The sequence below is a fragment of the Paroedura picta genome, chromosome 6, assembly GCF_049243985.1.
Source record: "Paroedura picta isolate Pp20150507F chromosome 6, Ppicta_v3.0, whole genome shotgun sequence".
NCBI classification, from domain to species: domain Eukaryota; kingdom Metazoa; phylum Chordata; class Lepidosauria; order Squamata; family Gekkonidae; genus Paroedura; species Paroedura picta.
Window position 1 is genome coordinate 65,050,282 of NC_135374.1, and position 25,181 is coordinate 65,075,462.

A 25,181-nucleotide genomic window follows, 5' to 3' on the forward strand; every position below is an offset into this window, starting at 1 on the left:
AGGCCCTGCGGAACTGTTTAAGCTCTATCAGGTGTTCTAAACACCTCAACAGAAGTGAATGATCAGCTGATTTATATGTGGCAGACTAGTAAAAAAGAATTAATAATGAGACATTTTCCTTATTCAGTAGTAAAAAGAAATCTACCAGAACTGTCAAAATTACATACACCCACAAACCAGGCCTGAAGCCAGACTAAACACAGTCAAGGGCAAATTTATCTTCACTGAATGTGAAAAAGGCGCCTGTTTAATAATGAGATGTTTGTGGGTTGTTGCACTGAAACCAGTGAGCCTTTAAAGCCTCCTCACTCCAAATGCCTTCTCTATTGTAGTTGTATTACTACTGTTATTTTCTTAGTTGCTTCTATTTCCCATGTGTCTTATTATGTCAAGTGTATCTCAAAAGATTATTTTTTTTGCTTAGCCACTTCCTCCCAACCCACTGACTAGTTAGTTTAATCAGCTAATGCCCCTTTCAGTTCATGGGCAAGTTCAGTGCTATCCAGTGGATGTTTCTGTGTTCTGTGCCTCTTAATTTCCTGAGTATCTGAGTACTGAAGGGGTATCAGGATGAGGCGAATGCATTTACCGTTGTGGAACAGCCTGACATGGACTGATTCAAAGTCTATAGTGCAATATGTAGTTCACATGTAAGGGTCAGGATGATTGCTTTACTGTTGATGATGGGAATAGCTGCACTGTTTTCCCCCTTTCTTTTAAAGATGCAGAAATTGGAAGGAGATGCTCAGACAGAAAAATCTGTAGAGCCATTTGCCAGTTCCACTAAAGTATCCCAGCAAAGTCAGTGAAGTGTCTGCTAGGAAGTAGATGGTGAAGAAACTGTACAGTTTCCTGAGCCCATTCAATTTTACCTTTAGCACAATTCTCCCATAGATTTCGGTAAATTTCCATTTGAACACCAAGGAAATTAGTTCAAAAAAGTGTTTTGTAGACAGTGCTCAAAGTAACTGGAATCATTCACTGCAGGTGTATGATATGATGGCAGCAGAGTCAGGCAAATGGCTAAATATTTGACACAGGCAGCACCTAGAATTGACTTATTGTCCTTTTGAAAACAATACCTGTTTAAATTTGTATGGTTATATTGTCATGTTCAGTACTTCTACAGATTTCAGATTTTAAAAATTTTATAGTTGCCATTTCTATAAATGCTCTGACCTTTTTTCTCTCTGCAAGCAGTAATGGTTTCATCTTGATTGCAGCTAGGGAAAGAAAAGTTCCATAAATCCCAACACTGGAGTTACTGCAATAAAGTTTCTATGTTGGTGGGAGAAGACAAACCTGGAATAGGAGGTGAACCTTTGCTTGGACAAAAGCTGAAACCTAAGTATAGTGTTTTCCCTAGAGGTGTTGGAAGTGATGCACCTTCATGGGTAGCATTTGATAAACAGGTATGTTGACATCAGCATGTTTAAATTTTTATTTGGGTTATATCCAGTCCTTTCCAGAGTATTTTGAATGGAAGGTGAGTTTTGTTTTTCTAACTGGATTCCATCCAGCCTTTTGAAAGATTTGTTTTTGTTTTCATACATCCTGTGCAGCACATACTGCTGGTGCCACCAACAACTATCTAGAAAAACTGGCTGGTTGTGTGCATGCCTAAAGAGTGGAGAATTATTTGCTACATACTGTCTATGATAATGGGGCAGAGTCACTCATAGTGCAATCTTGTCTTTTGCTATCTGTTTTTTCCCACTTGACATAGCAGGGCTGCCGTCCGTCTAGGGTTGCCATTGGTGATTCTGTTCTTATCAAGTTGGCAGCATAATGTGGTTTCTTGCCATATGATGTCTTATCATATTACATGAACACATCAAGGTCAGTATGCCCACTCGGTCTGACAGTGGCTCTCCACGGTCTCAGGAAAAGGTTTTTCATATCATCTGCTCCCTGATCATATCTACTGGAGATGCCAGGGATCAAACCTAGGACCTTTTGAATGACAAATAGATGCTTTGCTACTAAGTCATGGCATCTCCCTATGTTATTCATTCTCAGTGGTTCACATCTTGCTGCCTGGGCTTTAAAGGTGGTTCTGCATTTGGATATTTGAAGACCATTCCATTAATGCTATTACCTATCTAATTTTGGGACCTGGCTATAAATCCGTGAAATACTAAGTGGATGCAGCGTAGTGTCCAGATCTCACCATAATCATTAATAAATTAGTAGGATTTAGGTAAGCTACTGTTTCTCGGCCCATCATCTGCAGTATAAAGGTAATAATAATGACATGTTTTCCAGGACTGCTATGAAGATTGTATAAACAATGAGGTGCTTTTAGCACTTAAATATCTGTTGTAGGTAAAACGAAAAGCATCTTTTTGGTACCTTAAGACTGTAACAGTGTTATTGTTGCATAAGCTTCCATAATCCCACTTGGTCAGGTCAGGTCCAATAAGTAATAGGAATTTTTCAGGTATTACAGTTACTGTGCTGATGTTATGTATTGCATCTAAACATACTTTCTATTTGAAATTCAGTATTTCAGAATTTTAACATCTGTGGCTTAGAGCTCTCTTTACCGCCTGTTTGTGGGTGTCCTGAAAATTTAGAATATTTAAATACGCTAAATAGAGAAAGATGTACATATGTTGTTTTTAACAGTGCTTTTAAAATGTTGTTCTTTCCTTGTGACACTTGCTACAAGAATGTAGCATTTGCACTATGATACATGAGTCAATTCAGCCAAAGGAGTTGTATTTAAATAATATCCCAGCCAATGAAAACCAATGGGGCACAATTAGCATAAATCCAAATACAATTACTCAACTGTACTATGGATTAGGCTGCCTAGTAGTGAAGTAACATATGGGTCAATTCAAGCTTGAAAATGTTTCTCATAAAATTTGTTCTTCAAATTATACTGTCCACACAAGCCAAACATTGTGCTATTTCCAGAGTGTCCTGCTGGACTTGGTTAATCACCATTCTGGGTTCCCCCACCCGCCCGTGTCTTTCCTTCTGGATGTACAACTGAAAATATTTTTTAAAGAAAGAGGATAAACATTGTCACACAAATATGCTGACAGTTGGTGACAGTTTGCAGCCTAAAAAAATATCAAAATCCCCCAAATGATTTTTATCAGATGGTATAATCTGCAATATCCATTTCCTTGCTAGCTTGAAAATTCTTACTGAAATTTTATGACTGCTATTGTAATGTTAGTTGTACAGTCAGCGCTTATATGCAGCTTACCTTATTAGACAAAATCTTATTAATAGTAGGTTCAGATTAGACTGTACCTTTTATTAGGGGCTTCTCCAGCCCTTTTAGCCATTATCTTCCTATCTTGGTAATGGAAAACTTTGACACCTCTTCAGCGGGACATTCTTCCTACCTGCTATACATGCAACATGATCCTGTAAATGTTTACTCAGAAGTAAGTAGCAAGATGTCCTGTGGGACTAACCGCTAAATTAATTGTCCCTACTGTGGAATGAACATACCAAGGAATGCTTCCTTAGGACAGAATCTGATGTGGAAATCTGGGCTCTGATGGAACTATCAAAGTTCTGCAGGGCCTGAAAAATGGTACTATTCCACCAGACATATAGTTGAGGCCAGGGTAGGCAAGTAAAATCAGATAGACCCCCCTTCTCCCTCTATGGAATACTTGGTAGTCTAAGTTACTGGGGCAAGAACAAGTCTCAAGAGATTGGTTAACAGAGCATTCAGGTTTATTGTTTTTACTGTTTTATTAGATTTTGTACTGAGAATTTAAAATGTTGTACACTGCCTCAAGACTATTTTCTAGGGAGGGGCAGTCTAGAAATCAAATTATTATTAATTTTAAAATTTCATGTGGCCTTAGACAAGCAATGATTTCTCAGTCTTATCTGTCATATTGGAATAATACTGGTCTGAAAAGTTGTTCGCATACAGTGAGTACTTTGAGAAGTTTGTAAAAGTTGCTATCTAATTACAGTTACTCCCATGGAATGTTTCACAAGCACTGTTAGGTTGTGTGTGTGCTTTCCCCCCCCCCCAGCCTGCTTTTGGAGGGTGAGGATTTGGTAAACAATTCCCTATTTAGTTGTGTCCCCCCATCCCAAGAGCCATTTTCTTTGGGTTTTTCTAGATTTGTCATTTCACTGTTGATCTTTTCTTTCTTTTGAAGAACTTTTAGCTTGTTCCCCTCAGACTTTTGTCTTCTAGATTGTAGGCATTTGCTTGTTTCCTCCTTATTCTAACTGTAAAGCATCTAGCTGCCAAATCTAAGGGCCTTTTTGCACGGGGATCTTTGTTGCAAATTGGTCACTGAATGAAAAATCGCCATTTAAAATAGTGGAATTCGTCGTTATGCATACCTGCCTTTGTAGAGGAATCAGTTGCGTTTTTTAGCGTTTCCCACAGGCTTCCGGTTTCGGCAGAAATCGCTAGAAAGGAAGCGCTATTGCCAAGCTCGTCCCGCCCCTGGCCGTCAAGCAGCCAATGGGCAGCCGTTAGCATGCTCCCAAACAGCCCCTTTCCCTTTAAGGAAGGTTTAAAAAAACAGACCCATTGTAACGAATCTGGGTAGATTCGTTGCAACGGAGAGACCCATCCAGCTGCCTGGGGTGTTTGAGCTGTCGTTTGATCGTTTGATCGTTAACATGCTGCCTCCGAGTGAAAAAAAAAAAATCCCCCCCCCCTCTCACGGGCCCGATTTTCAGCTGAATGGAATGTGTGAAATGTGTGTGCTTAGTGACTGAAGGGGAGGGACTGAAGCCGGGAAGCCTCTGTTTGAGCTGTCATTTGATCGTGGCCACGCTGCCTCCGAGTGGGAAAAAAAAATCCCCCCCTCCCCCCCCCTCACGGGCGCGATTTTCAGCCGAAACAGTGTGAAAAATAAAGGGAAAATACATCAGCAAACGGGCTTCTGTGGGCTTCTTGTGCTTAGTGACTGTAAACAGCTCTGAGGAGGGACTGCAGCCTGGGAAGCCTCACTGGCTAAACGGAGGCTTGCCGGTCCGTTGATCTCCACTCGCTCGGGGGAAAAAAAATGGCGATCGCTTCGCCGGAAGTTTGGAGGACAGGCTCAGGAGGAGGGACTTTGAAGAAACCGCAACAATGTTAACGCACAGGTCTTTATCGCTATTGTTGCAGATTGGTTGCAGGAGTGTATCGCTTTCCGGAGGGTGAATCCACTTTTTGGGATTCCCCTGAAAGCGCTACAACGAAGCGCTTTTTGCTGGTCGGTTTCAGGAGTGTTGCAGATTGTCTACGACGTCGTGCGTTAAGGCAAATTAGTAGCGTTTTCAATTAGCAACCATTGTGCTATTTTGAAGCCGTGCAAAAACCCCCTAAGTGTATTAACAATAGCAGTAGCTATAATAATAATGTTCCTTGATGTGGGATGAGTGAAAAATTCAGTAAATAAAATGGGAAATCATTTTGGAAAATCTTCAAATGCTTTTTAAATAGTACTAAATACAGAAATATACGGTGGGAGTTAGATAATAAGAGGTGTGCTAAAGAAGCCTAATGTCACTCATGTTTGAGATCTTCAATGACACTAAAACCCCAAACCTGGTAACAGGATTGTTTGTTTTGATGAGCACAAAATAGCATTTGCCTACTAGCAACAGCAAGGCATGGCTGCCCCTTCATAGTGGATTAATCAAGCCAGCAGGTGGTGCTTAAATAGCATTCTTCTCTTTCACCGCTACCATTATAGATTGCATTGTACATTTACACAGTAACATGTTTTTTAGCAATTTCAGACATGTTTGATACAATTTAATATTATTTTGAGGCTTTTCTGCATAAACTCTTTTTACTAGTTTGTTTGTTTAGTATAGTATGTGCATGTTTAATCTGTTAAATAAATGAATGTATTCCAGAAGAGTAGACATATTTGTCAGCTGTAGCCAAAACAACAATCATGTATCACATTCAAAACTGACAAATATGATGGCTGAAATTTCATTAGCCACAGTCTGTTTTATCATAGTCCATTTTATCAGCTGTGTGCAATTTTAAAGAAAGCCAGAAGGTCCACTTGTCCAAGAAATACATTGCAGAGAACAGATGAAAACAAGATCCAGTCAATAATCTCATTAATCTTTAAGGTACCACAAGACTTTGTTGTTTTGAATGCATGTAAGAACATGAAGTTTTGCAATTCTTAGGCTGCTCTCACATCCAATTTGTGCTAAGTATTAATGTTATTAGATAATCTGGAAGAAAAATAAATTATATGTTCCAAACCATGCTGACTTTGTGTTTACTTTGTAGACCTATTTAAGAAGCAACCATTTTAAACACCTTATGTGAACATTCAACTTAACTAGGTAAAGCACCAGACTGAAATCCAAAACTCCAGCTCCAAATACTTGCTTGTTTCTGTACTTGATTTATACCACTCCTTTCTCCCCAGTAGGGATCCAAAGCTGCTTACAGTGTTCCATTATCTTCCATTTTAATCTGTACATTTATATTGCCTTAATTAAGTTAAAATCTTGGCTTATAGCACACTGTGTTGATTTGTGCTTTCTGTACAGGTATTGTCTTTTGATGCTTATTTTGATGAAGAAGTTCCTGACAAAAATCAAGAGCTGTACAGAATAAGACATTGTAAAATATATTTCTACCTGGAAGATGACACAATTCAGGTGGTTGAACCTCAAGTGATGAATAGTGGAATCCCACAAGGTAACATTAGTAAGAATAGGTTTGCATATAGGCTTCCAAAAGAAAGGACAAAGGAATAGCCCCTTGAGGCTTCTGAGGCTCTTGAGACCCATGTGTTGATTCAGGTTCCACTGGGGGTTAGTAGCAACATATCTGTTCTGATTTAGCATCTTGTGTGTGTTTGTGAGAGCCAGCATGAGGTAGTGGTTAAGAGAAGTATACTTTAATTTGTAGAACTGAGTTTGTTCTACAAAGTATACTTTCATTTGTAGAACTCCACTCCACATGAAGCCTGCTGGGTGACCTTGGGTGAGCCTCAGTTCTCTCAGACCTCTCTCAGTCCCACCTACCTCATTAAGTACCTGTTGTGGGGAGAGGAAGGGAATGTGATTGTAAGCCACTTTGAGACTTCTTAAGGGTATAGTGGGGAAAAAATCATAGTTTGGAATGAATATTATAAATACCAAATCAAAATATTAAAAAATCAAGGAAAGGCAGTGAAAACAATAACATTGAAAGATGCAAACAAGTCCCAGATATCTTTCTGAACTCAAAACACTTTTGCAAGTAATGATTGTAAAAGTTCCATGTTCAGGGATGGACAACATAAGGAGATTTATACTACCTCATCTCCGGTTAACTGAACCCCAGCTGACTGAGGTCCTCTGGTATGGAAAGGTTATGTCTGTTCCTTGGGGGTTAGCTTTTGTTCCTGGTGTAGTTCTGCTCTTACAATCCAGAGCAGTTAAGAAAGAGTTGGCCGACTTCCCCAAGGTCAGCCAGTTGTGCAGGAGAAAGAAGTTGCCTGCTGGCAGGCTTCCCCCAGGATGAAAAAGAAAAGTACAGTCAGGCACTTAAGGCTGCAGTCAGATCCCCCAACTCCAGTGAATCACCGAGTCTCTTAAGGCCTCTGATATTTCTAAATGCTTCAAAAAATTGGCTGTGTATATATTTATGATCAGGGTATCTTTGTTGGAAGAGGATAATGGAGCATTCAGGCCATTAGGTGAAAAGGAAAAATGTGCTCAGAAAGTGATTTTTGTTTCACTGCCTGGGAACAATTTTTTCTCAGGACAAAGGTAGCCCTAGTGGCCTTGGCCTAAATGTTCTTCAAACAAATATTTCCTGCAGTTTATTGTCAAGATACATTTAGAAACAGAAACCTAAAATCAGTTTTGAACTTTACTGTTTTAAGATTTTGGGCTTCTGGCCTATTTTGTGGCTAACTGGGCTCCAGATCACTGGAGCGTAGTAAAGTAATTAATTGAACTATGGGCCAAACTTTATCTGCCCATATCTTTGCCTTTCTGGACCAACAGAATTCTTTGCAAGCACAAACACGTCCCATTTTAACTTCTTTTCAAATACAAATGTAGGTTTATTTAAAATAATCTATTTTAAAATAATAGCACTATTTGTTTTAGTGGCAACATTACACAGAAACAGCATATACAAAGCGAGTACATCCAATACACAAGCTTACAGGTCACATTTTAATGTTTCAAAGGAAGTTGTATTGATCTGCAAGATAAGAAAAAAGCAGGAAGAAAGTAGATAAATATCCTTGCTGTTTGAGTTTGTGGCTGCAGGTCTTTCTGGAAGGGGCTCCGTGGCAGTTTTCCTCATCTGATAGTATAAGGAATGACCAGCTGCTCACCAGCGTTATTCTACATGCTTTATACTGATAGTGGGATACTGGTCCATGCCAAACTCCAAGTGGATCCATTTATACTTTGCTGTAAACTTAGCCTCTTCAAGAGCTTATAGCCTATCTAAAAACTTGCCAAATGTTAAAGGAACATCTTGTAGTTCTTCAACAAAAGCCAAGCTTTGAAAGATTATTAAATTTTCTGGAAAGCTATCAACAACAATCTGTTCTTCTAGACCTAGAAAGAAAGTCAAGCAGAGCTGATTTGTGGGGGACTGGCCAGGATACCATAAGCACAAGAAGGATATAAAACTACTCATAAAAAGTAGCAAAAGGTTTCCCGCAAAGAAGTTCACCTTGCAAATAGTTATTATAACTAAAACATTCCTACACACTGGCGATTAATTTTCTAGCATGAATGCACTGTTATGTATTATTTCCTCCCATCCACCCTCTCATATTGAAAAATGGAAACTGGTACAGGCTTGTCAAATAGAGATGCCCGACCCCTCCCAGTGAGGGTGGGGGTCCCCTGCTTCCAGGCTTCACCTCTCTGCCACTGATCAGCTGGCCAGTGAGGGAGGGGAATTACCCCCCAAATGAGGGAGAAGACCTGACATTTCAGCAACATGCCTATATGACTTCAACATAACCTGGAAATGACATAGGCATGTTGGAGACATCAGGGTGACATTCTGAGTTTGGGACGAAAGCTCTATGGTAGAAATTAATTCTTCCATAGAATTTTTGCCCCAAAACGAGACTGTTTCTGTGATGCCCTCAACATGCTTACGTCACTTCCAGGTCACATTGGAAGTCACATGAGCACATCACTGAAATGTATGAAGAAACCCTCAGCTCCTGGTAAGATTCCTCTCTCTCTCCAATCCCTCACCAGCTGCTAGGAGGGACCTGGCATCCCTACTGTCAAATAGATCAAAGCTTACTAAGAATGCATCTCAGTGCATGCAAACACAATATGTAAATGAAAATAGAGATATTAAATAAGAAAAATAAAATAATTGGTCTTGGTGAACTTCTTATATCCAGCCTAAAGTGGAAATAGCCAGAAATTACAAATGGAGTCTGGTGACAATAATTATAATTGCCCTTTGGGAATGAAATTTTTGTCTTGGCTATAACCAGTGTTAACTGTTTCACTCTTAAGGATAGATTCAAATGGGTAGCCGTATTGGTCTGAAGTAGCACAATAAAATCAGAATCCAGTAGCACCTTTAAAACCAACAAAGATTTATTCAGGGCATGAGATTCTGAGTGCAAGCTCACAAAGAGTGCTTGCACTCGAAAGCTCATGCCCTGAATATATCTTTGTTGGTCTTAAAGGTGCTACTGGACTCTGATTTTATTTTTTCACTCTTTTGTAGCATAGAACAGTATTTTCCATACTTATGATATTAGTATGAAGATAGACTGGAACAAAGATCTTAACTGCATTTTACACCTACTAAATATAGGAACTCTTATTCGACGTCATCGGATTCCACTTCCACCTCCAGATGAAGATCAGTTCTATACGGTCGATTATTTCAACCTTGACAGAGATGTGATATTTTATGGTAGAAGATATAAGATTATAGATTGTGATCAATTCACCAAGCATTTTTTGAGGAAGATGGGAGTCAGACTAAATCCTTCAGTGAATCGTCCAGAAGATCCCTATACCAAAGAGCGTCAAAAGGTAAGATATTTTTAATTTTTTTGCAGATTTATATTTTTCAAAAAGTAAAAGAAAGAAATAGAATTGTTATAATTAGCGTTCGATGGAAGATGATGCATTGACCAGTCGCAAGAGCGATTGCTGTAGCCAAGCCGGAGGTCGATTGCAGTGCAATCGGTCGGTAAGATATTTATTTATTTTGTTGTATTTATATACCGCCCTCCTCTGAGGCTAAGGGCAGATACTGGCTAGTGAAACTAGATTGTAGTGCTAAAGCAATAAAAATGTTTATATAGTGCATATCTTTAATCCGCTCCTGTGGAGCGGATTAAATAAAGGAGTAAGGGCTGTTGGGGAGGAGTTAGGGCGGGCCCTGTCTGGGATAAAAACTCTGAGGAGTGAATCAGGAGCCGTGAAGCGGCTCCTGATTCACTCCTCAGAGTGGTACTCCAGGGCCAAGTGGCCAATTGGGAGGCGCGCAAAGGGGAATTAGCCACTTGGCCCATCTCCCGAATGCCGCGCTGAGAACACTCCACTCCTCCCGAGCCACCATCCTGGCCGGATCGCTGCCAGGGAGGAGCCTCGCCCCACGCCACGGGCCTCGGGGAACATTTCTTCCCCTCCACACAGCGACTGCCCTTCCCCAACAACCCACTTCCACTCCTTGCCTCTCACTGACCTTCGCCGCCGCCACGGACACCAGCCAAGATGCTCCCCGACCTCCGCGATTCGCTACCGCCACCACGCCCAGCATAGACCCTCGAATATGGCTCCCGAGATTACTATGACGCCGGCGAGCCGCTCTGCGGGAAGCCGCACACCACCAACAACAGTCAACAGGCTCACCACCCTCCGAGCTTCGCCGACGCCGGTGCGCCCAGCCAGCAACCTCCACAATGGCCCCCGAGACAAAGAGGACTTCGCAAACGCCGCCGCGCCCAGCCACCACCCTCGAAGATCGCTGGCGAGAGCACTAGGCCGCCGCCGAGCCGCTCCGCGGTACACGGCAGCCCCAGACATCGCCGCCCGCCCCCTGCTTCGCCGCGCGCCGAAGCACTCCATCGCGCCACCCCGCACGCCACGCACAGCTCTCGCCGCCCATCCACCGCAACATGGCCACAGATGCCCTCCTCGTCTCCTTCACGCCGCCACTGCCTGGCCCAGGTTAGTTCGCCTGCGGTAGACTCCCTGAGGCCCGCTGTGCCACCAGCACGCCCCATGCCCCTCTTCTGCCTGCCTCCCTGCCCACACAGAACTCTTTTACGATCGCCGTGCCGTTGGTCGCGCCCTTCTAGCGCCCATTTTATTGGTATTTAAAATGGGCTTTAAATCTAGTAGTGCATAAAAGATTAAATAACCTTGTCACGGGAGGAAATTAATTGCATATTAAAAAATGTGCAAGTATATATATTTATTATCAAGAGAAATAAATTCCAGTAAGAGGCATACATCTAATCTAACTGACCATATAATGCAATAAAAACTTTTTTGTATATTCCTTAACTGAGTAGCAAAAATCTCTGTTCGATAAAGAACAAAGAATCAAAATTGTTTCAGTTTTTTTTGCATAATCTGTTTATCATTTATTGTTGCAAAATTGAATGGTTTCAGAGGTAAATGGGATGATTTGTTGTATGTTGCACAAAATTTCAGATATTATCCACTGGATAGCTTTGTGAATCAGAAATTTTGTATTGCTGCAGCTAGGTGACCATTTCTTTGTTAGCTTAATAACTCAGAATAGTCAGCTGAAGTTTTCTCAATCAAAATTGTTAGGTGAGTATCTCCCAATACGGTTGGTCTTGAGGGATGCATATTCACCTGCTGTTGACAGTGGTGTTCTGTTTTCAGGAAGGTGAGACAGAGACAGTAGTGTAGGGGAAGCAAGAAGGCTGAAGGGTGAGAAGCTGAAGAAGAACAAGGAATGAGCAGAAAAGAACTGAAAGACAAGGCAGCTAAAGGAAAGGGACATAGTAGGCATTCCCCACCTGGTGGAATGAGCTCCCGGGAGAGCTGTGGGCCCTGTGGGACCTTTCAACATTCCACAGGGCCTGCAAGATGGAGCTCTTCCGCCAGGTCTATGGTTGAGGTTGGGGCTGCTGGGGTACATCGACTGCTCTCCCCCAGGCTTCTTCTTGAACATCGTTGACCTCCTTCTCCTCCACCCCCCCTTTTTTAGGAAGGGGGGTAGGAAGGGGATCTTATTATTGTGCCGCCATGTTGTGACATTTTAAAGTCTTTTAATGGGAGTTTTAATGGGGTTTTAAGACACTGTAACCCGCCACGAGCCATTTGGGAGTGGCAGGAAATAAATCGAAATAATAATAATAGTAATAATAATGGTTGTCACTGATAGAAATGAAGAGTACAGGACCGTTTTAAAATGGTTATAAAACAGACTTCAACATTACAAATAAATAAATAAACAAACAAACAAACAAACAAATAAATACAGGCCTATGATTATTTGCTCCTGCCTGTTTAGGCGTTTTCCTTCTCCCCTGCTGAATGAGCTGCCCTTTCACAGCTTCTCTGATGAGCACCACCACAATCTCTTTTGCCCACCCACTTACAATCTGCGTAAGTGAAACCAGCCCAGTGTTTGCCTTCACTTCTTTTCTTTCTGGTATATAAAACAGAGCAGCAGAAACCCCACGATGTGAATTTTCTGATTATCTGAACAGCTTGCATCCATATATCCATTTTAATAGAATGCCATTTAAATGACATTACTGCTTATTCCACTGAATGTGTTAGCAATCACTTTGTTTTGCTGAATGAGGTTGTAATGTATTCATAGCAAGTTTGTTTTAAGGCCTGGAAGACAAACATTGTGATAAATGGACACTCTAGGGAGAGATTAGGTGGAATAAATCTATCATACTGACATTTCTTGGCCACGCATATACTGCCTTCTGCATATTTACTGAAGATATTTATTGTCATTTGTTAAAACCAAGCTGTAGTTTAAACTTTTTGTTTGAACAAGCAAAACTGTTATACCTCCGATTTTTTGAAATACAGATTAGGATGGATTGTCTTCTGCTCCTGTCTTCAAAGAGGCAGGTCTCATTTGGATTCTTGTTATAAGCATAACAGAAGAGATTTTCCAATTAATAATACTATTTTCTGTGTTGCAATTTGCCTTCTCCTTTGCCAAATTATTTTGCTAGGCAAACTGATCTCTAAAAATATATTTCTTTTAGCCACTTCTGGTTCTCACAGACCTCATAAGGCAGGTTAACAGATTTAAAAAATCAACAATCAACAACAATTTATGACAATGAAATAGACTTTAAACCAAAAACATTTTAAACCAATAAATGTCAAAAAAAATCTGTTCCTCTATCAGTTTATGTCAGAGACTTTCTAAATAGCATTGTCTTCAGCATACTTCCGGGGTAGCACCACTCATCCCTAGAAGGAGAGAATTCCACAATTTGTGGGTAGCATTCTAAAAAGACATTCTACAGGTCCCTACCAGGCTCACCTACAATAAGGCTGATTTCTGCTGGACTTGTTTCTCCCTGGACTTGTTTAGGTTGCTTTGGTAGGAGGACCCACTAAGTATTTTGGACTTAAACATTTTAGGGATTTAAAGGCTTTAAAGATCAATACCAGTATTCTGAAGAACTAGGAACAAATTGGTAAACCATGTTGGTACAAGTCCAGTTTCATGTGCTTTTTCTGGTGGGTCCCAGCCAAGATTCTTGTGGCTACATTCTATATTGGTTGAAATTTCAGAACTGTATTCAAGGGCAGTTCCAAGTAAATCATATTACAATAGCATCTGAATGTTACCAACATATGTGTGATTGTGACTAGGAAGAATATAAAGTCACACCAGTAGAGAGGAACAATGCTGAGCAGTTTTATTAGATCTTCCAGATTTAAAGGTTGACTATGGAACAGCTGTAATTATCACATCCATATAATGAGTCTGAGCTCATCATATCTCAGAAGCTAAGTAGGATCAAGCCAGGCTAGTACTTCAATGGAAGACCTCCGAGGAATACCAGAACGTAACCTTTTTTTTTTTTAATAAGATTTTTATTTTTGTTTTCCAAGATTAAAGATAATAAAATACAGGCAATCTACATTGTTAATACAGAAAAAGAAAGGTTATGCTCTTCATTTGATACATTTAGTCCCCCGTTTCAATCCCCTTTTGTAATATTTAAAGATAATACAATGCAGATAATCTACATTATTAATACAGAAAGAAAAATATTATGCTCTTCGTTTGACACACTTGATACCCCGTTTCAGTCCCCATTTAACTTATTTTCTTAGGTAGATCAGATAAGGGCCCCATTGTTCTTAAAAAGCCTCTTCTCTTCATTTAAGATTATAAGACTCCACATGGCTACAATATTATAGACTTTTACCCAAAGCTTATAAACTTTTTCACGTTTCCACCACATTTAAAAAGAGAAGTTTCAACATTTGTCTGCATAGTTTTAACACTTTTAACAATCATAAACAATTTATACTTAACGTGGTCTTAGAGCCATCTTCATTTCCACTAGGGAAAAGAAAACGAAAAAATAAAAGCCTACTTAGTTGTACGGAAAAAGAAATATATATATATATATATATATATATATATATATATATATATATATATATATATATATATATATATATATATATATATATATATATATGTTGTTAAGGTTGTAAGCTATATAAGTGTACATTATTAAATACAAAAAATGATAAAATAGAGTCTTCATTAGTTTGTAAAATAAGGTCTTCGCTAGTTACATTTACACCTCCTCAGTTAGGTGCCTCCTGTTAGTTAAGCTTTAAGTTTAAGCTGAGAGTCACTACAGAGATATGTTAATTCAAATTCAGCTTGCCTATATGGCTACGGAAAAAAGCAGGAGGAGGCTTAGGGGGGTCTCATATCGAGGCCTGCCGCATCTTGTTGTTCCCGCTGACCCATGTTCCGTCCAGTTGGCCTTTGGCTTGGAGAGTGCAGTTGTAGTCTTTCCCTCGGAGTATACATCGGTGAATCTTGAAACAGTTGTACCTCCTGGGCTCCAATATCAGTACAGTTTTTTTCCCAAGAAGCTCCTTTCAGTCGATTACTTTCACAGCAGATCCATATATCTTTTGATTGGTTCTTGTATACTGTTGCTTTGGAGTGGCTGTGTGTCTTCTTAGGTAGGGAGTCCTTATCTAGGCTGCAAAGCTCCGGCATCCTCTTTTCCATCTCCATAGTTTCAGATTTCTCTTCTGCTGGTAATTTTCCACCTTGTTTAGAGCTATCATCAGCCACTGTTATTGATTCATCATTCCTGTTAGAGACTTCTTCCTTGCTGCCCTTGAACTCCTTGAGCATATCTTTAAGCAAGCCATCTGTATATGCTTTCAAATCTTGCGTCTGTTTATCCAATAGGTAAGCAAATCTCTTTAGCATGGACATGTTGTAGGCAATTTTGCAAATAACCAGTAGAGGTCCTACGGAGTCCTAACAAAGAGTAACAGTCTGTTTTGATATTAAAGTAATGTCTCACCAGCTGTCGTCCATCGCTTTAATGACCTGTTGAAGCTTTTCCAAGCCTAAGTTCTCGTTCTGGCAAGCAACTCTCGCGAGATCCTTATATCTACTTTTCAATCTCCGATTTATACACAGTGGCGAGGGGATGTTCTGGCTACCTTAACCCCTTTCTTTACCTTCTCTCACTTATCTTCCTGTCACTCTAGCTTGCTTAAGTTAAAGAAAGCAGCTTTCCACGCCGAGAGTTTGTTCCAGGGGAGAAGGTGCCGGGGGAAAACCCCACTCACTGTTTGTAGGCTCGATCTGATGTCTGCCAGTTGTTTTCATTCCGGAGTTGTGATGAGTCAAAAGTCTTGCAGGGAGGAATCCAATTAGCTTTGAAGATTAAAGTAAGAGCTGTGTAGATTGCAGAGTTGTAAGGAAAGACGAAAGTTTTAAAATGGCGAACGGCACTTACTGGACCCTGTGCACACTGAGCTTGCATTCCAGGGAATATTAATTTCCCTGCGGAACAGAAAGGCCCCAGAGATTCACAAGGAATTCCTGAGTAGATGGTGGGTGGGTTTGCGTACCCAGAACCCGATTCTGTCAATCACAGCAGCGATTGACCCTCAGTGGAACAGGAGCTCGAAGTATTCGAGCTATCTAAGTGCCATGGCTCCGCCCATCTCCACCAGAACATAACCTTGAGGTAGATCTCTTGCCTTGAAAATCCTATAGCAGCCTTTTTCAACTTTATTAGAAGAAGGGTTTCTTCTTATATGCCGCTTTTCTCTACCAAAGGAGTCTCAAAGTGGTTAACGTCTGCCTTCCCTTTCCTCTCCTCACAACAGACACCCTGTGAGGTAAGTGAGGCTGAGAGAGCCCTGATATTACTGCTCGGTCAGAACAGCTTTATCAATGCAGTGGCGAGCCCAAGATCACTCAGCTGGCTGCATGTGGAGGAGTGCATAATCAAACCTGGCATGCCAGATTAGAAATTCGCACTCCTAACCACTACAACAAGCTGGAAAACCCTGAAACATTCTTCAGGATTTGAGAACTCTCAGAAGTGTGTAATATGGTTGCATAATATGATTGGGAAGCCTAGCTGTGTACATTCCCTTCCCCACCCCCTCCAGGCTCATCATTAGCCATTTTTGGAGCAGGGGTAGGTTAATGTGATCATATATGGTCATATCATCTGATAAATGTTTAACACATTTAAAAATATATATTAAAAATTAATGAAATCTCACCTATTCAGGAAACCCTTCCAGAACCATTAGGAAACCCCAGGATTTCACAAGAACCTGGTTGAGAAAGCCTGCCTTACAGGGTTGCCATGAGTTAACTGTGATGTGATGGAAAGACAACAACTGCTTCTAGAACACACTGATTCCTGACCCATCATGACTACTGTCTGGGTTAAGTTTAATGTTAATTCAGTCCTTCATTCTTCCCAGACATTGGCTCTACATGTCTACAGACTCTCTAGAATTAGATAGAAATTAGAAAGGGTAGATAAAACAGTATTTTATCAGCATGCTGATGGCACTGTGCCTTGACTCTCATCTTATTTAACCACTTTAATGTCCATGTGGATTCACCATCTCCAGGATTTGGCTCAGACCTGGTGTTAGCAATGGCGGCAATGGTATTCTTGTAATTTGTTATTGGTTGCACCCATTAGGCTAGCCACACCCTCTATATGATCTTCAGTGCCAGGGTAGAGGTGGAACTCATGGCAGTGAATGCCATTCCGTGGTCAGACCACTATGCCACCTCTTCCCTGTATAGGCAGAGGGTGGATTTCAGCCCCACAGGTTGCTGGTCGATGATCCCAGGGAAGCCAACCTGGCCTCAACCAGTGCCAGGGCCCTCTGACCCCTACCTGGTGGAATGAGCTCCTGGAAGAGCCAAGGGTCCTGATGGAACTATTTCAGTTCCACATAGCCTGCAAAACAGAGCTCTTCTGCCAGGTATTAGGTTGCAGTTACCATCTAATGGCTCTTCTACTATATAACAGCATCCCCTGCCCGTATGATGATGCTGGAGACTTTGACTTATATTTTATTAGTATAAGCAACCAATGTTGTTTTGTTTACTGTAAATTGATGTTTCTATTGGAATTGTTTTATTGACTGCATTAGTTTTTATAATTGTGAGCTGCGGAATAGAAATCCAATCAATCAATGAATCCTTTGCAGAGATGTTAACTGGCATAAGAGGCAAGAAGGAATGTTGCAATGCCCTTAAAACAAAAGTCATGAGGCAGAATTGAAGTCTCAAGCAATATCTTCTGGAGCCTGCCGTCTAGAAGAGATTTATACTAATACAATGCTGTGCCTCTCAGTCATTGGGAAGACAGATAAAGACAGCATGTGGTTGGCTTCACTTTTCTGAATAGCTTGTCTATATTTTCAGGTTTCAGTAAGTGCAATGTAACCATAAATATGTCAAACAGACGCTTTGGGAATATTCATTGCCACTGTAGTTAATGTGGAGACTAAAGTGACTCCATGCAATGCTCACCCTACTACTGGGCCTAGCCTATTGTTGTATTATAAAATATGTCATGTGTAATTATAATTATGGCAATCAATTCCCTGCCCTCATCAAGTCAGGTCTCAGTAATGTGTGCTATTCTTCGAGGATGAATTCCTCAATAATTTATATCTTACTGATTACCAACCTAACATGTAACATAGTCCAAGGAAGGAGAATAATATCTGAAGGAAAATAATGAACCTTCTGTTATGTGCTACAAAATCAAAGATGCAAAGTTAGGGCAATTCTAGATAATGAGCCAGGGACCAAGGCTTTATATTTCCCTAACTGGATTAATCTTTTCCACTACTCAGCCTTTTGTAGGAAGGAAATCACAATGCTAGCGTTTTTCTTTGAACTGTATGTAACAGCTGTTGGGAAAGCTATAGATCTATTTATATTGCGATAGTTATTTATTTACCATACTTGGTGCTTTAGCTGGCACATAGAATAATTGACTGGGAATAAATATCTTAAACCTGACCAATCTGATGAGTCAGACTGTGATCTTACTGGATTCTTGCATCACACCAGGACAGGTTTAGAGAATAATTTGTTCTTCGGTTGTTATAATAGTGTATTGTAGAATCTGATTCTTTCCAAGATTTTTTTACTGATAAGGAGTGATATCTATAGCCAGCAGAACAGCTTGTTTTATTATAACCACTGATTTTTATCTTTACTTCCTTTTATGTCTGTTTCTGCCTTATACTATTTGATTTTTAAATATCACCTTCTGTTTATATTTTATGAAAGTACAAGAGCAATCTTGTACTTTTTTTCATTTGGACAACTAAATATTACCAGTTGTATAATAACATAATGATGCTGGCTGTCAAATTAATTCAAAACAATGTGAAATTTATGCATGCATGTGCATGTACATGCATGCCAGCTTCTACCATTATTTTCTGTTTTATCGATGTGACATTTTCTGCAGGAATGATCAAAGCATTGCAGGTCCCTAGTGAAAACATATTTCTCATAGGCCATGTAAGATCACAACCATTGCAGACCTGTGTAGAGTTACTCCACTTGAGGCCATTGAAATCTTTGAACAGGATTGCATTGTGTTTCTCCCATATAGAGAGATCTGGTTTCTAAAGCATAGCCCGAAGTCAAAGATCCATGGATCTGTTTCTGGTGTTGAAGGGTCTTCAAAGGAAACTGTCCTTGGTGCTATGTGTAGCATGATCCTTGTCCTTCCCTTCCAAGAGGGGGGGAAGTCTTCCTCCCTCCAAGTGGCTGCTACAACTTGATATGCCCTATGATCCCTACCTGTACAAAGGAGGAGGAGGGACTGCAGTTTTAATTGTTTGTTTGTTTACTGCCCTTCCAGCATAGCCAGCGCAGAGGGATTTCCAACATTTTGCAGAGAGAGGTGATTCTCTCCCCCCACCCTACCCCCCCAGCTGTTCTTTCTGAGAAGTTTGTTCACATGAAAGAGATATTTAATTTGGTGGAACTCCTCTGAAATACTTGTTTCTGAAACAACCCTTAGCACTGAATGGCTCACTGTGACAAGTGACAGAGTTAAAATATTTCTAGTTCTTGCCTTGGTGAGTCCTGATACTATGCAACAAGCATATTTCCCCCCCAAAAAATGTTACATGTTTTCATAAGCTTGGTCATGAATGTGTAACTTGATTCATCTGAATTTTTCTTCTCTCTTGATGCGCAGTTGATAGACAGTATGAAGCCTTTACGTCCCTATGAGCGCTTTGATACGCTTCGTCAGTTTCTAGAGCATGATGGACATGTTTTACGTTTTTATGGTGTGTGGGATGACTCTGAAAACATGTTTGGGGATATTCGAGAACTGGTGCTACATTATTTTTTGTCTGATGACACTATTGAGATAAAAGAAGTGATACCGGTGAATGCAGGTCGAGATGCTGTACCTCTGTTCCTCAATAGGCAGAAGCTACCAAAGGTAAAGAAATAAATGGCATCATGTGTCTGTTTGAGGTGATTCCTCAGTAATTAAAATGGTTGGAATGTTCCACATATAATCCTGTAAGCTGTTGATCCTTAAATCTCTTTTTCATTCTTTCAATAAAACATGCAAGTACCCTAAGTTATACAGTAGTGAAGTGGAACCTAAGCGTGAGATGATACCCATTAAGCTTTAAATGGTTTGGGGTTTAAAAGGCTCTCTATGCCCCATTACTCTGTCTGTGAGTAGTTATGTGTTTTTTCCATGGACGAGGGTTGTCCAACTATTGCTGAGTCCTTTTTATATCCCCCTAATCCTACTCACCACACTAATATTTGTTCATGTCCACACTCTAAACAGTATGTACTTTTTAGCTGAGTGCTTTTTAAATGACCAAATTTAAGCTGTCATGGAGTGGAGTTCATATACAGTCATTTGTATTTTATTGGCCAACAGAACCTTCTACATTTTGTGTTTCTCATTTTTACTGAAGATCTATTGGGATTAAACTCTAAAAAAATTAAAAATAAATTCTAGTGTAAAAAAAATTCAAAATAACATTTATGACAGTTCGTTCCATCTTCTGGATAATGAAGAGTACAAAAGTCACACTTATCTATTCCTTTTTCATGCTTGGTTTCTAATGATGTCATTGGTAGCACTATATGCTGCTTGGTGGATGCAGCTGGCCAAATCTATGTATATTTATTTACATTATTGATAGTCTGCCTTTCTCACAGGGACTCAAAGTGGATTACACATAGTGAGTCTGTAAAGTCAACAAAGTGGGACATTCAATAACCCACTAGTCCCACTAGGAGTTTAGAAGTCTTGAACTATTAGAAAGAACTGAAGCATAGCGAAAGTATTATGGAACATTATTCCATCTACCTATTTATGGCCCCACCCATTCCATTCCATCTGTCCACTCATCCAGTCAACTATTTACTCCTAGACTAGCCTGACCTTTTTTGGGGTACTGCAATAGATGAGCCGTGGAGGAATTGCTGTTGCCAATTTTAATCTGTTGGCTACTTTTTAAAAATTAATTTTAAATTTAATTTAATCATTCTATTTTGTTTTATGCATAACTCTGTGCACTGCCTTGAGCTCACTGGGATGGCAGTATAAAAATCTAAGAAATAAATTAAAAATAATTAGTTAAGTGGTGTCAAATGTATTTAATAGAATCCTACTTACAGTAAGCTATACACAGCAGTATAGATCACAATCTGTATTCATTTATCTAAGTAAATTTGTGAACCATTTTGTACAGTGCAACCCTATTATCTGTGCAGAAAACCCTAAGTTCAGTTTTGCATAGTTTGTGGATATTCAAATGAATTGTTGCATTCAACAACAATATAAAAAGAGTGTACGAGCAGGTTTTGTAAATTTCCATTTAATTCTTTTGCATTGCTCTGGTAAGTGCAGATAATAATAGCCTATTGATTTTCTCACCCAGTATGCTCCAGTTGGATTGTACCCACCTGGTACAATCACAGATCGGACAGTCCTTAATGTGTTTGGAGGCTTAGTAGGAAATAAAGGTCGTTACATTCTGGACAATCGTAAGGTAAGCAAGTTTAGATAATAGTACTCAGAAGAATGTAGCTACAAAGCTAATGAGACCTTTGCTAAATCAGTATTTTTGTCGTTGTTTTACTCGGTAACTTAGAAGGCAGCTTGAGTTGGGTTGAAGTTTGGGTGGGAAATAAGGGAGTTTGTTAAACATCATCTCTTTTTGTTTTTAGTTTCCACTTCTGAAATGTTCATCTGAATGTGAGATTCATGTATTATTTTATATATATTTCCTATTACTAGACAGGAGCTGTGCGTCAGGAATTTTATAAAGACTGTGACCTAAGAATAGGGTCAATAATCAATGTTTGGGGAAGAAAGATAATTCTCTGCGATTGTGATGAATTTTCCAAAGAATATTATAGGACAAAATATGGAGTCAGTAAGTAATGATACTGATACTTTGATGTACTAATCTTCATTGTAAACTTGTACATCTTTTTAAAAAACATTTTTGCAACTTACATTTGTGGAAGAGATTGTAGCTAAAAACGATAAAAACAATATAGTGGCAAAAGTGAAATAGTAGATGTGATGTCTTGACCAAGACCGCCATGGACTACCCTCATGACTTCAGGGACTGGCACAGATTCACTTATGAAGAGAAGTGGGGCGGTTGAAAGATGGAATTTCCAGACCCTGGTCAGCTTTTGGCAGCTGATCTCTCAGTTCCAGTATCTGTTCCAATTGTTTCCCATTTACTCTGATTTTAATGATATTTCTTCTAAAATACCAGGTCGCTATTGCTCTTAATGTCTCTCCAGATAAATGACCTGCAGCTTGCTGGATTTCTTTTCTGGATATAAATCTATTTTTATAAGATCTTTATTTTTAGGTTTGATGGATATGTATATGGTGCTACTTTATTTTTGGCAAAACACAACATGTGGAAATTACCTAAGTGATTTGTGTTCAGAAATGAAATATGCTTTGCTTGCCCAAAGATGTCAGTTGTGTTCAATGCACAGATATAAGTTAACTAATCTCTTAAAACTGTTTATCTCTGTCAGAAACTTTTAAAACATCACTAATAGTAAAAGATAACAAGCTGAATGTGCCATTGTCAAATCCTAATTATCACAGATTGCAGTGAGACTTCTGGCATCTCTGTTGTCATTTACTGAAAAACTTTCTTTAAATTAGAAACAGTCATGATAGCTTTATAGTTCTAGGAAGAAATACTTGTTTTTTTGCTGAATTCATCCTCTAACTTTCTTTTAAGGGAATTTATTTTTTGACTGGTTGTTGGTTTCATGTGTGTTCTATAGTAATATAAGATACCTACATATTTCTACATCTTCTGTCCTCATTTTGTAATAATCTCTCCATCTCTTTTTTGTTTATATCTCCCAACTGAGTCCAGTATCTTATGTTCTGAAAAAGGGGGCTATGTCTCACAAAACTGTAGGCCACAACAAATCTGTTAGCCCTTAAGATGCCACAAGGCACTTTGATTGCTTCAGGCTAACATGGCCCCTTTGGAACTATTGACTAGATGTTTCATGGAGTGGCAAAGGGATTGTGAAAGATTATACTTTGCCTTCAGTTGCGCAAGAGAGGCTGTGATGGGAAACTGTTGAATGAGGAACTTATGGGAACTCTTTCCCTTGTGCTGCCTGTGCCAGGATAAACATGGTTACGTGTTTTCACAAGCTTGACGACTTTCTCTCGTCTTCCAAAATTTAGCGCGGGGGGGGGGGGTAGCTAGTTTGGCTTATGTTCCATGTTTGAGCCTGACCACCTGTTACAGTGGTTTCTTTCTACCTGACATTGAAGGCTGAAGAGATTTTGTGACACCTAAATGGGAAGTCATTTGTCCTTTCCTATCTTCCAAGCAACGAAAGTGGCACTGATGCCCTTGGGAGAGAAAGCAAGAGAAATCTTTTCCTATCATGCAGTACTCCTTCACAGGCTGTGTTGCTGCTGAGGTTAGACTGAACCTGGTATAATCTGGAGTTTTCAAATTGGAAAGACACTGAAGACCTGACAGCTGGCAGTTTTTGCTCTCCTTAGGGATGTCAATGAAACTTGTATGTTCTCTTTAGCTCATCCAGTATAGCTGCACTAGATGGCACTGTTGGAATGCTAGAAAGATCTTAATCAGCATTTTGTTATGCAAGTCCTGCAACTCAGATGCCAGGGCAACAAGTCTATTTGAAAACTTTACTATTCTTTATTCTCAATGAACACACACTCACCATTATTCATAATTCACTATACAACTCCATCTAAACTTTGATGATTTGCAAGCTCAGTATGTGCAGACTCCTGTACATAATCTATTTTTAATTAAAATTTACTGATGTAAACCAACTGAATTCAGTGTAACTAAATTGGCTTAACCCCAAATGCTTTTACTTAAAAAGCTGTCAGTAAGTAGAGGGGAGAGTGATCACATTTGAGCAGGAGATTGTTTACTAGGGTCATATTTATGTTTATCATATTTAAGAAATGTGTTCAAATCAGCTAACAAGCAGCAAGGCTGTATTTGAGAGAAGAGGAAGGACTGAAAATTAAGCTTTTTTAGGGGGGTGGGTTAAGGCCCAATTGCTAGGATAAGAAGGACTTTACTTCTTGGCAGTCAGCCCAGGCTGAGGGAAACCTTTGAGTTTTTCCCATCCATGGAGAGAAGTTGATAGAAAGCAGAGGAAAATATCAATAGCAATTTGCTCCCAGAAGACTGAAATTTGAAAAATGTTTTCAAAATTGGGATTTCCTGTTTAGTGGAAATATTTGCTTTTCTAAAGCTCACTTCTACCAAAAGGGAGAACAGTTTTATATGTGTATCAAGATGTAGAACAGTCTGAACGTAGTAGGGAACTGAAGAGCAAAATGGTACTTGCAAATTATGTTTTACAGAGGACTTTACTCCAGTTCCATACAAAGTACCACCACCTCCAAAGGTAGGAAGACAGATCCCACCATATAATGGATTTGGCTCTGAAGAAGACTCCCTTTGCTCCTGCATGAGCTTGCTTCCCAAACCACCCCAAAAGGACTTCAAGAAGTTCATGGAAAAAGACAGGTATAACTAGTAATCTTTCCTGTTTTTCAGTTTCAGAGGGGCAGAGAACAGCGATTACATTTTGTATACCAAGAGAGATTATATTTTAAAGATATTTATTCCCTACAACTCTGAGAATGTATTCTAATTGTAATGTAAATACTTAACATTCCTGTAAATCAGACAATATCAGAATGTAGGTTCTTATCTCATCAGAATAAATATTTTTTATGATTCCTAAACATTTTGCTCCAAATGCACTTCTCACCCAGAAAAAGAAATCCAAGAATCACAAATATCACACAACCCATGAGAATTCCAGTAACACTTCGGCATGGGTAAAGGAAGAAAGAAACATACCCTTTCCTCTTCTTGCCTTCACATTTGCTTTTCCTGCATCTCCTGTATAGTTGCTGATATACTGTGGTACCTAGCTGTTCTCTTTAAATTTGCAAGGGGTATTTTTAAGGATTTTGTATATCTAGATGGTTTGCATGGACATAATGCACAGAAAGCCCAGATTTGCAACGTGTTCTACAAGTCACCCGAGTATCCTAAGAAAAAATGGACATTTCATGCTGTAAACCACCACGAGCCGGCTGGTCTAGGAGTGGCGGTATAGAAATCCAATTAATACAATATTTAAAATAAATTTGATGTAA

At 39.6% G+C, this 25,181-nt stretch overlaps 1 protein-coding gene across 1 annotated transcript in view; it reads left to right on the plus strand.

Moving 5' to 3' along the window:
• The window catches only part of EFHC2 (EF-hand domain containing 2), a 51,632-nt gene that overhangs the window by 6,177 nt on the left and 20,274 nt on the right, over window positions 1-25,181 (plus strand). The window contains exons 2-8 of the mRNA XM_077342858.1: window positions 1,224-1,412; window positions 6,508-6,658; window positions 9,761-9,984; window positions 19,680-19,931; window positions 21,400-21,510; window positions 21,759-21,897; window positions 24,375-24,540. Of these exons, the coding sequence (XP_077198973.1) occupies window positions 1,224-1,412; window positions 6,508-6,658; window positions 9,761-9,984; window positions 19,680-19,931; window positions 21,400-21,510; window positions 21,759-21,897; window positions 24,375-24,540 (1,232 nt within the window). The remainder of the gene's footprint in view (window positions 1-1,223; window positions 1,413-6,507; window positions 6,659-9,760; window positions 9,985-19,679; window positions 19,932-21,399; window positions 21,511-21,758; window positions 21,898-24,374; window positions 24,541-25,181) is intronic.